The sequence below is a fragment of the Dermacentor andersoni genome, chromosome 9, assembly GCF_023375885.2.
Source record: "Dermacentor andersoni chromosome 9, qqDerAnde1_hic_scaffold, whole genome shotgun sequence".
NCBI classification, from domain to species: domain Eukaryota; kingdom Metazoa; phylum Arthropoda; class Arachnida; order Ixodida; family Ixodidae; genus Dermacentor; species Dermacentor andersoni.
In genome coordinates this window covers 9,087,870-9,100,584 of record NC_092822.1, presented here as the reverse complement: position 1 = coordinate 9,100,584, position 12,715 = coordinate 9,087,870, and the positions used below count along the sequence as shown (strand labels likewise).

The 12,715-nt window shown below is 42.6% G+C and overlaps 1 protein-coding gene and 1 pseudogene across 2 annotated transcripts in view; one reads left to right on the top strand and one right to left on the bottom strand.

Moving 5' to 3' along the window:
- LanA (laminin subunit alpha) overlaps positions 1-12,715 on the top strand; it is a 137,521-nt gene that overhangs the window by 24,515 nt on the left and 100,291 nt on the right. For both annotated transcript variants that reach the window (XM_055068499.2, XM_055068498.2), the window contains exons 11-13: positions 795-932; positions 3,417-3,551; positions 8,914-9,048. In XM_055068499.2, coding sequence (XP_054924474.1) covers positions 795-932; positions 3,417-3,551; positions 8,914-9,048 — 408 coding nt within the window. The remainder of the gene's footprint in view (positions 1-794; positions 933-3,416; positions 3,552-8,913; positions 9,049-12,715) is intronic.
- Positions 5,150-6,245, bottom strand: LOC140213160 (uncharacterized; annotated as a pseudogene).

Genomic DNA, 12,715 nt, shown 5'->3' with positions numbered 1-12,715 from the left:
AGCAAGAGTGGTAATGGCTCAGCACATAAAGCTATGTTATTCCTGCACATTTTTTTGTTGCCCATAACGCTGTCATATTTCGTTATAATGAAATTGCATTTGACAAAAGAATACCTTCATTATAGCTCACATTCTAGTAAACTTGCGTGTTGTCATCGGCAAAAAAACAAAAACAAATTTAAGTTTTACTTCATTATGTCAGATAATCCATAATCACTGCTTGTAATAGTGAGGTTTACTGTATAGGATACTTGCTGTCAGTTCTATACAATATCTGCTGCCAGCAAGAGAAATATGCTAAACCACATTTGCTGCCTGCTTTTTGTGTGTGTGTGTTTCACAGTTATAGTGAAACTTCTTTTTGATTCTCCCAGGGGTATTTAGTGTGCAGTGTTGTTCAAATATTCAAATTTTCATCCTTGCTCTTTCTTTCTTTTTCTCCCGTCATCCACCCTTTCATTCTGTCACCCCTTTTTCTATACTTTCAGAGCACAAACTATTTTTCTGTTTGCCTGAAACCATACCGGATGTGCTAATTTGTAAAAATTGATTAACATGAATCAGATATTATGTGAAATAATTATAAATGGTACATGGCACATGGTTCTTGTTTTCCATTTTTTTCCCACACAAGTTGTGAACATAGTACATTCACACACCATATATATTTGGAATGTGTGATAAATTTTTTATTCAAGCATGCAAGAAGGGAAAATAGCATTTTCTGAATGCTTTACACATTTATAACCAGCAGATAGTAGTTAACACTTTTGGTTTGATGACGGACGTTGCAGTGTGTGCCTGTGACACCACGGGTACATTGGACGATGTCTGCAGCAACCAGACTGGCCAGTGCCTGTGCAAGCCGGAGTATGGAGGGGCACGATGTGACCAGTGTGCACTGGGATACTATGGCTTTCCCAACTGCATCCGTGAGTTGCCTTTGAGCGGTGAACACGAGGAGCGCATTGGATGTTGCCCACTACTGCACAGCCATAGATCTGTGTCAGTGGTAAACGTTTAAGAACAGTTGAGATTAATTGTCAAAAAAGTAACATCGCAACAATAGAGGTGTCATATAGTTCTTTGTTTTTCTGACCCAAATTCTGTTCAATCTGAAGCACTGAAGATTGAATATAGCTTGTCAGAAATGTGCAGCTTGATGGCTAAACTTTGCAGATTGTCTACGGAATTATGAACTTATGACTATACTCCATCTCACATGGTGGTTGCAGCACTGCTGAAGATACGAGGGGTACATAAGCAACATCCTTGCGCAGCAGTATATAGTTCCGGGCATAACTGGCTAATTATTAGCTACACTAGAGAGTTGTTTTTTTTTTTGCTCGCTATATGATATGGTACAGTGATACAGGACATGTTAGTACCTTTGCGCATGCACGTTGTATACCGAGAATTACTGTGGCAGTTACCGCCGTTGTTACATGTTGCCACAATGTTGCCCTAATCGTGGCAACATGGCAGCACCCATACAGCACTGACCACCCACTTCGATCCAAATTCGCACGTTACTGGCTCTCGGCCCTGTCAGCAAGAAACGAGCAGCAAAATCCGTTATCGCTAAGTCTCATCTCAAGCTCTGGTCAAATGATTAGGTATGTTTTGTTATAATTATTGAGATCGGCCGTTCGTTTTCACGCTGCCAGGACTACAGAAACGGCACCGAGCTGTAAAACTGCGTTTTATTTCTAGTTCGCAAATGGCACCATAGCATTAGCTTTGGTAATGTGTTGACGATGCTAAATGCTATAAATGTCTAATTGTTCACTGCATCATTAATTTACTACTCCGCTCAAGTGCCAAGTAGACACCGGGTAGATGCTGTGACACAGGTGAAAATTTGTTAAGACATTCGCCTGTGCTACTTGCTAAGGAGGCTGCAAAGTAACTGCAGGGAAAGCATACAGGTAAAGTGAAGCCCTGATGTTGCATGCATGTAAATGTAGCTTATGGTTACGGCGTCGAAACATTTTTTTCATCAACCCACCAACCATGGAGCATGCAACAGGACGGCAAGCGAACGCTGAGCAGACAAAGCAGCACAGATGAGCACATCTCGAGGGGCATTCAGTTTTCCTATTGGCAAACAATTCATCTATCTTCCGAAGTGCTGCAACCAGCTTGTGAGATGGAGTATAGCTTTGAAGTTAGTTTGAAGAAGTTCGTTTCAAGTTAGCTTAGTAATTACTTTAGTGTAGTTTAGTTTAGTTAGTTAGCCTAGGAGATAATTTTAAGTTGAAGCTGAAGTTAGGCTTCAAGACTACTGTGTGATGTTTGGCATTGTCTACCATCACACAGCTGTAAACTTGTGCGGGGGTTAAAACAAAACAATACATTTATGAAATTGGGAATGACTACCACAAGAGTGCTTTCTTGGAAACTGAGGTATTTAGTTTCGCCTAGTTTTCTCACCCACCATATACTTAATACGAAAAAGAATTAAGCAGATCCCACGTTTTGTGGGAATCGAAGTTATGCGAAGCATTTTGCAGGTAGCTGGCTAATGGCATCGACCCTGCAGCGGTGCTCCTCAACAAGTTCTTTGACTCTGTCGATGACTTCGAGCAGGAGCTCACTGTGGAGTTTGGTCATGCTGAGGGTCAGAAAAAGTATGGGCTTGCTTGACTGCTCAATCATTGCGAACACATCCCTCTTCCTCTGTGCCTGCAGTAGCACACAAGTAGTACGCCATCCTCGAGCTGCTCAAGTAAGGCCCTGAGAAATGCAAAGTTCACTTTGACGTACTTTTTAACAAAGCTGCAGCCTTCTAAGGGCTTCTTTGTTAGCGTGAAAAGCCGTACTTATCAATCCGAGTCGCTTTAATGACGCTGCCATGCTGGAGTTTGGCACATCGTTGTCGTACTCAGACTCTATGTGCAGCATGAAAGAGTAGGCCTTGATGCTTGATTAAATAACCTGGTAAATACGAGAAGGCATCAAAGTCAGTTGCGAGCGTGGGGAAGAATGGGGCAGCGGTTTGCTGTCCGATGATCGAAAATCAACACTCGTGGGAAACTTCCTTTTGAATTGCTGTTTGTATTGAGGCAGTCACCACCTGGTGTTCCATAGCCAATATGCCCAGGTCTTCTTATGCACGTCACCTTGCTTAAGCTCTTGTTATGCGACAATCGGAGATGAGAGTCGGATCACGAAGCTCAAATGACGACGATACAGTGACGACGACATCGCGAACACAAGCATGTATCCAGCGACTCAAGTTGATAGGCACAGATAGCACTGCGGCATAGGTGGTTAGCTAGACATCGATTGATTGACTGATTGATTGAAAGTGCTGTAGTCTGCTTTGGATACACATTCTGCAATGAATGTGCTTCCAGCGCACCACTCAGTCTTGTTTTTAAAACCTGAATGGTGCTCTCTGTATTTTTGTGCAGCTTGCAAATGTGACCCCAAGGGCTCCCTTAGTGAAGTCTGTGATGCCTCTGGAAGGTGCCCCTGCCTGGCTAGTTTCACTGGACTTCAGTGTGACCAATGTGCACCTGGATACTTTTCTTACCCCGAATGTCACCGTAAGTCTGCCATAGCTGAGTGTATTCAAATTGACTATCCGTAAAGACAGATTGCAACGATTTTGCAACTCTTGCTGAACATCCAGCTGGTACCCAGAAATAATGTTGACTGGCACATGCCGGCCATTTAGGAGTTACTGTAATTTTATGCAAATTACAGTTCATTCTTTTTTTGTGTGTGTGTGATCTTGGCCTTAGTGCTTGATATTCTTCTGACTATATGGCTATATTATGAGTGGTTGAGATGGTGCCAATTTATAAGATAAGAAGTTTATTTACCATAAAAGTACCCTGATGTACATAAGTGGTGGGAATGTCAGAGGGAAGACGGGGGAGCGTTTGAAGATCGTAATTAGTATGTGGGTGTGGAACTGCTCAGTGTTCAGTGTATCGATTCAGGCAAACAGCAGGATTCTGCTGCAGGTCTGCAATGTTTGTGATATGAGTAGCACCTTTAATTATATCACATTTAAAACAACATACAAGATTATATAGTATGTTTATTAAAAGAACACGTATATGCAGTCGAATCTCCTTAATTTGAACATGGTTAATTCGAACTTCCGGTTTATTCGAAGTGATGGTGTGGTCCCATCAAAGTTGTGTGTATTCCAATGGGCGAAAACACCCAGTAATTTGAAGGTGTGAGCATTTGCGACGGGTAATTCGAACACACCACGCTCCAACAATGCTCTCAGCAGCGTGCCAAATCATGCAGGCGCCTCTGACCAGCATTGCTCTGACCCCATAGAGGAAAAGCTTAGGAGAGACCCCTCAACGCCGCGCACAAATTAAAAAAAAAAAGAAAGAAACTGTGACAGAAATTTTATCCTCTCAAATGGCAAGGTCATCATTTCTGTGTCGCACCGTAGTGACCCAGCCACGCTGCGGCAAAGCATGCGCTGTGGGAGGGATTGATTCTGGGTTTATTTCTCGCGGTTTGCCGTGGCGGCAATCGACCCGCAAGCATAGGAGACCAATAAGGGTGGCCTCTGCAGTGACGTATGCCCAGGAAACTGCTGTCATGTGGACCCGCCCGACTGCTCTATTCGTACTCGCATCTGGTTCAGCCGGACTGCTTGTTTTGGTTGGCTTGGTTTGGTCTTCTTCACACTCGTTTTTTTATAATGACGAGTCTAAACCAAGACGTCCCAATGGAAAGGTTGTTGGAGGCAGTGCGCCATATCCGATTCTGTACAAGACATACCCTGAATACAAGGGCACAAAGGCGACACCTAGTACCTCATTCTCCTTGTCTTTTGTTAGCCGCGATGCTGTAACAGAAGGGATCACACCAACGTGATTATGATGGCAATCACTTCGCCATCTTGATAAGACATTACTAGCGTTAATAATGCAGGACGAAGAACGTAAACACAGCGCCGATCTGTCAGAAGACGAAGGAAAAAGCATGCGAGCACGCAGAGGGAAGCAGCGGCGGAGGCACAGTGCGGCCTCAGCAACTCCGCTGCTTCGGTGGCAGTCTTAGGTTGGATGGATGAAGAGATTGATAAGGCTGAACCCTTTAAATCAGGCGAGGGCGCACGCCACCTAACCGTGACTAATAATATATTTTGTACTTAATGAAAGGCGAAATTTCACTCTTGCCTTGATTTTAGCCACTAATCGGATAACTTCGTTTGGTTATTTCTACCCGTTTAAAGTCTATTTTTCCTCCACTTTCCCTGAACCCCAATGCTTTGAAAATGTCCACCCTGTTGCTTTGAACTGTAGGGTGAAGCCCTTTAAAGCAAAGTATCAGGTGTTCAGCCGTTCCCCCTTCCTCTCCACACGCACCGCATAATGTGTCTATCCCTTGTGTGCTTGACTCTGTACGTGTTAGTCCGCAGTACTCCTGTCCTGGCTTCAAATAACCAAGAGCTTCCCCTAGAATTATCGTAGATATTTTCTTTACCAATTTCCTGCTTGAAAGTTCTGTATGTTCCCAGTGCTGATTTTGTCTGCATCCCTATTTTCCACAGACCCCTCTCTGTTTCTTTAACCTTTTTCTTAACCAGTTTCCTGGCTTGCTTCCCTGGTGTTGTCCAAATATTTGCGTGACGATTTTCTGGTTCGCTTCCTCCATTTTATGTCTACATTCCTCATGCACAAGTAATTGAAAACTTTCCTTGCCCACTATTTTCCTGCCATTTCTCTCAATTGCTCCTCAAATTCTATCTTGCTTCTAGCTTCCCTGCCCATGAATGAGGTCCATCCCATGTCACCCTGCACCCCCTGATTTGGTGTATTTCCATGCGCTCCCAAAACAAGCCTACCTGCCCCTCGTTGCTTAAGTTCCTACCTTGCTCGAACCTCTGATCTCATGCACAGGACCACATTGTCGAAAGTCAGACTAGGAACCATCACCCCTTTCCAAATCCCTCTCACCACCTCGTACCTATTGTAATTCCACAGTGCCCTATTTTTCATCACAGCTGCATTCCTGCTACCTTTAGTCATTACGTATTTTTCATGTTCCAATAGGTACTCAGCCCCATTGTTTATCCACAGGCCAAGATATTTGTACTTATCCATTGCCTCCAGCTCGCCACACTGATTATCATTAAAAATCATGACTGCTGATTTTTTGTTACCAAACTTTAAACCTAATGTGTCTCCCTCTTTACCGCAAATGTCCATCAATCCCTGCAAATTTTCCTTGTCTGCCATAAGTACAATGTCATCCGCGTACATCAGTCCTGGTAATGACTGTTCAATCCATTCTCCTTGCTTGAAAAAAGAAAGGTTGAAGCCAAGTCTACTCCTCTCTAATTTGGTCTCTGATCCTTATAGATACAGCATGAACAACAAAGGTGACAGAGGGCACCCCTGCCTAAGCCTCCACTGAATCTCTATAGGCTAAGATACCTTTCTTTCCCATTTTATAAGCATCTTGTTACTTTTATAGATATCTTTAAAAGATTAGTTACTCCACCTTCCACCTCTAGCGTGCCCACTATGTCCCACAAATCCTCTTGGATTACACTGTCATAGGCTCCCTTTATATCTAGAAGTGCTGGACATAGGGGCCTGTGTTCCTTTTCTGCTATTTCGATACACTGCATCAACGAGAACAGATTGTCCTCTAACCTCCTTTGTTTCCGGAACCCATTTTGTAATTCCCCCAGCACCTCCTCACCCTCCACCCATGCCTGCAGTCTGTCCTTTACGATCTGCATCACCTCACTGTAAACCACTGACATCACTGTTATGGGCCGGTAGTTGTTTATGTTGGCTTTGTTCCCTTTTCCCTTATATATCATGTTTATCCTGCTTAGTCTCCACCCATCAGGGGCTTTAACACGCATTAACATTTTGCTCACTACCACTCTTAATGTTTGCTTAGATTTTGGGCCCAATGTCTTTATTAACGTAATTGGAATGCCATCAGTTCCTGTTGATGTGCTACTAGGAACCCTCTTCTCTGCCCTTTCCCACTCGCTTTTGTTCAAGCAGAACCACTGCACTAACAGGTCTATCCTTGTCTGATAGAGTACATGTAACATTTTGTTGTTCTTTACATTTTTTCTGTCATCATTGTTCTTATATATTCCATTGCCTTACCCCCTTCTAGTGGAACACCTTGAGCTGTCACTATAAACTTATGCTCTAGCCTAGTCTTATTATTCGAGGAGTTGAGATGTTTCCAAAATTTCTTAGCTGCTTTTCTATCCTTTTTGTTTACTTCTGACTACCATTGGGTCCTCTCTCTTCCAATCTTCTCATTGATCAAACAGGATGCTTCCCTTTTACAGTTTAAGAAGTTATCCCATTTTCTGTCTACATCAGCTGCTCGATCACCCCTCTGCTTATGATATCTGTGTTCCCTGAATGCTTCCTGATGTTTCTCTATGCCGTTCTTGACCTCTCCATCCCACCAGCTCTTGGGTTTTCGTCTTCCTTTCCCTTTAGGCCTGACTTGTACCTTAGCAAGCTCTAGCTCAAATAGCCCTGTTAAACTTGTGTATGACCATTCTGTTTTAGTATCCTCAGAAATTACTTCCTGAATTTGTTGGGTTACTATTTCCAGCTGCTTTTCCGAGTAAAAAATCCCATCTGGTTGTTCATCTTGCCTCCTTCCTACTTTTGTTTCACTTCTAGAACTCAGCTTGATACGTTTGTGATCCCTACCCAGACTTCTGGAGCCATATTCATCTATGTTCATTACCCCTAGCCTATCATGCATCCTATGTGACATTAGTGCATAATCTATCATCGTCTGCAGGCTCCCTACATCCCATGTTATGTGCCCATCACACTCCTCAGTACTACTACATGCAACCAAATCATGCCTTTCACACAGAGGTAATTAGCGCCATCCATCAAGCTGGCGGGAAAGCAAATCCGCTTCCCTCCCGCTCCTCTTGACGTCCCTCTCAACACCAGTGTATGGCGTGTGGCACCATTTGGATAGGGTTATATCTTGGTGCCAAAAAACGTGCACTCGCCAAGAATAAAAGAAAAGTAAAGAACAGATGTTTCGGGCCCCGTACGGGTCCCTTGATCACAATGAAGATGTAAGCATAGGCGCGCGGCTATTTATGGGTGAGGTGGTGCAGCGTGCAGGTGCACATCTCGGGAAGATTACCCTGCGTCCTGTTTATCGTGTGTCTAGTTTATTGGGTGTAAAACGATTGTAAAAGCAAACGGGATTATATCTTGTGCATATAGCAAAAGTACATACCTCGAATCCTAGTATACCCTTTGCCAGTGTACCCAATTTTAGTCTTTATTACACACCAACTGCCTGTCCACAGACAAAAGGACAATTTGAATGGGGTTGCAGTCTGTGCCCTGCAAGTTGCGGGTGTGCATTGCCTGTTGCTTGCATGTAGCATTGTGCATTTGTAGCAAGGTACACATAGTCTGCTGGTGAACATACAGTACTATTGTCCATTGGGACATTTGAACTCCCTGTGCTATGATATGCAGTAATGCTAGCTACTTGACCAGCACACACTGAGTGCATGCTGAAAATGAAAGGCTGGGCAAAGGCAAAAAAAGCCAACTGGCACAGACGGAGCTTGTGATTTCATCTAGGGTGCCTTCATAGAAGCTCAGCTTGTATGTTGTGGGTGTATGGTAACTGCATTCGACCTACTCAACTGAACACAACAGAAGCAACTTCTTTGCTTAAGGAGTATGTCATTTGAAATGGGCTGCTAGTTGGCAAACCTTCAAATGGTCACCACATGTTCTCGCTTTGATGACGAAGTTGCAGTCACTGATCAAGTCAAGGTGAAAAACACAGATTCTTCAGAGCCCGTACGGGTTCCTTGATCACACCAGTCTTTATCATCATGGTACCTGCACCAGACAAACTTTCGTCATGTTCTTGACTATGTTCTTGCTTTTCTTCCAGCTTGCGAGTGTGACACTTATGGTGCTGTTGGTATCTCCTGTGGCAACGATGGCACATGCTTCTGCAAGTCAAACTTTGATGGAGAGAAATGCAACAGCTGCAAGAAGGGCTTCTACAACTACCCGCTCTGTGAAGGTACAGATCCCTGCTGTTTTCTTTATTCCAACAGGAGAAGCTCTCCTTCACTTTTTCAGTTGCATAATTACATTGTGGTTTATATTGTTAAAATGAACATACCCAAGCAACCACGGATATCCATCGGATGTCCTATGGATATCCATTTCCGATATAACAGGTGTCCGATGGACGATCGCAATTCTCCAACAGACATCCATCAGCCTTCCGATGGATATTGAAAAAAAAACTTGTACATCCATCGGACATCCCAAATGGGATCCTGTGGTGGACGTATTTCGGATGGTATGTCTGTCGTGTATATATAGATGTGTGTGTGTGTGTGCACACGCACACACACACATCTTGAAGCAGCGATAGTGGAATGCATTCAAGTACCCAACTATAACAACCAGTCGGGTGCTTCAATGCATTTCACTGTCGCTGCTCTGCTGCAAATAAACAATAAACATGGGCGCGCACCAGATTCAAAATGCAATAAACCTTATGTCATATGCCACCTTATGTCATAAAGTCCATAAAGCACACTTGAATACTGTTCATAGCAACAAGTATACATGCTGATAAAAAGAAAACTTGCAGATCTAGATGTCATGACTGAAGTTAGGACAGCACAAAGACATAAAAAACAAAAATAGAAACTCCTTTCAGCATTTTATAACAAATGTGGGAAATACAATACAACTAAATGAAGTCTCATGTGATTATACAATACTTATTTTACTTTTTCGTACTGTCAAACCTTACGAGGATTCATTATAGGCACATGCTTTATAATAAAAAAATAAACTCACAAGCAAGAACAAATGTAGAGCAGACATCACAAAAGTACAAGTACAGTACCATGCTTTGTGGAAGTGTAAGCATCAAGGCTTAGGCTAGATAAAAGACAGCAAAAAAGGTGGGACGAAGACAAACACTGTCTTCATCCTTCCTTCTGTGCCGTCGTTTGTCTCATTTTGCGCTGATTAAACAAGATTACTTAATACAGACATAAACAAAAGTCTAACAGAATAATGTGATACCATTAAAACACAATTATGTACATGTCAGAAATAGAATGCATTTTGAAAGATATGAAAAACATAAAATGTGACGCACCTGCAAACTTATTGTTATGGAAAGATTTAACACAGAAAGCACTGCCATTTTTGCTGGTTCGAGGAATTTGTGTATTGTTGAACAATAATTAAAATTTATTATTATGTGTACAAGGAGCATATTTTTTCACTCCAGACGCTTAGTAAGAAAAAAATTAAGTGCATGACACTTGAACCTGCGAACCTCTAGAGCTTTGGTTACAAGAAAGATATAGCGTGACAGCCATTACACTTATCTATGATTGGATGCGAAAATGCCCACCACGAATGTATGTTAATAACAGTATCGCCAGTAGTTGCACTTAGCGACCACAGAATGGTGAATTATCCTTACCTCTTCAAACATAAATTCATTCAATTTAACCCTTTCAGGGTGGACTTTTTTTGCCATATGCTACCGCCCAGGGTCGATTTTCTTTATTGCAGATTTAAATTCTTCAGAGGGACCTATTTTGAAAAAAATTTACCGTAATGTTTCTAGGGTGACCGTAAAGCGAGAAAAAAATATCATTTGTGTTGGTATGCATGTACTGTTTATTCATAAATAGCAACAATAAAAAAAGGGAAATAAACTTATAAGAATTAAAAATTTGATGCATTGTTATACACATAGTTGAAGGCTTAGAAAATGCACACACGAGAATATTTCACAAGTCTCAAATGTTCCTGCTCTTACACTAATATTTACGTCCGTAGCGTAATCGAACTGCGCAGGTGAGCGCACTCAAGAAAACTGTATGGTTGTTTGGCCGTCAAAAAAGCAAAATGTGTGACAAGCTTCTGCTAATCTTCATCTTATTGCCAACCAAAAGGAATTGGGTTTCGCGAGTCTCCAAAAAAAGAAAAGGAAACACATGCATGGCGGCATCCTTTGTATGTGCACCCCTGTGAGCAATAAATGAGCGAGTAACAGGCGGTTGCCCTTTGAGCGATTAGTAACGAGATAGCCATCAGTTTTGCAACTGCAAGAAGCCAAAACTGCCCATGGAACAAAACCCAAACTAACCGCTGCCCACCTGCGCGCGTGCCAATGCGCAAGTGTTAGTATATAGATGCACCGGAGCAAACAAACTAGCTCTAAGACATACCATGCAATGAAAACCGAGAGAGAGGCGGGAGAAAAAAAATTCTGTGTATTCCCACATAGTGGCAGCACATGCCAGGAAAGACAGTTAGGAAATTGGCACGCTTTTTAAATGTACAGATGGCGCCGTAAATATACGGCATCGACCATTCTGGGCTAGTTCGTGGAGCTGCATATTTACGTCATTGACCTTGGAAGGGTTGATGCTATAAGAATCTTTAATACCCGCTGTGCTAGAGAGTGGCTACATTATTTTGCCTCTGAGCCCGAGGTCGAAGGTCGCGTCGTGTTACAATCAGCGGCATTAACTTCTGAGGTAGCCTCTGTACAGCGGCAAATATCGCAAGGCACATAAACATTCGCATGGATAGGATGACAGCATATGTTAACGCATATGTGCAGCATACATGCACTGCTGCGCCATTCTGGACTTGCGATTTCTCAAGACGTTGACTGCTGGCTGCCGGCGCTAGATCCTAAGTCCTCAAATATGGCCTTCATTTGCAGTGACACTTTCTTTCGCATGTATGGCTCTCCCTTCAATTTAGAGCTTGTTGGCAACTGTAAACAAAACTCGTTCTGATACTGTAATGGCTCAAGACTGCAAACAAACCAACACTGCACCGGCACTTAGCCACCATTAAAACCATTAAAATGATGGAACGATGGCTATACCTTGGATTGGATTGGGTTGGATTGCTGCAGGACACTGTCAAACAGCATGCGTTGCCGAGGCTTTATGACACATAAACATGCATAAAAAGGTTTTGTTGAAACATTTTCATTATATATAAAATTAGGCAGCGAAATAACTACTGGTTTTGGCAATAAGTGGTGTCTGAAAACAAAACATCTATGCCGTGTTTCCGGCTCCTGAAATCGCTTCTGCTGAATTCAAATAGCAGCATAGCCTTACCACTCACTACATGTTGTCTATGATGTATTTTTTGCTTCTGTTCTCGTTCATGCAGCCAAAAAAGCCTAGCCTTTGAGATCTGTTATGCTTTAACTGTCGTCTTAAGTTTCAAAGATGCGTCAGCTACCCATTTTGCCGTGCAAAAATAACTCAGATTATCTGTTCAATGAAGTGCAGAAACATGCAAATGTAAAATGAATTACGAACCTTTAGAATTTCCGACTATATTTTTCATATTAGGACGTTGATCAATGCCTTAACTTATGTCCTAGGCATGCCCATTTACGTACAGCCAGGGGACGTTCAATAGAGGATGTCCCCTGGACATCTGAACGGGACATGGACATTTCTTGTACGTCCTATGGACGTCCGTGAGGGATATTTAGATGGATGGACATTCGGATTTGTGGTAGACGTCCCATGGATATCTGTGGTTGCTTCGGTATAAGTGTCCCTTTTGTGTAAATTGCCATGCCATCGAGTAACTTGTAGTGCACTTTCTGCAATGTTGAATTGTGGAAGTTTGTCATGCCTGAAATGCTGAGAAAGAACTGAGCAGTAATAAAA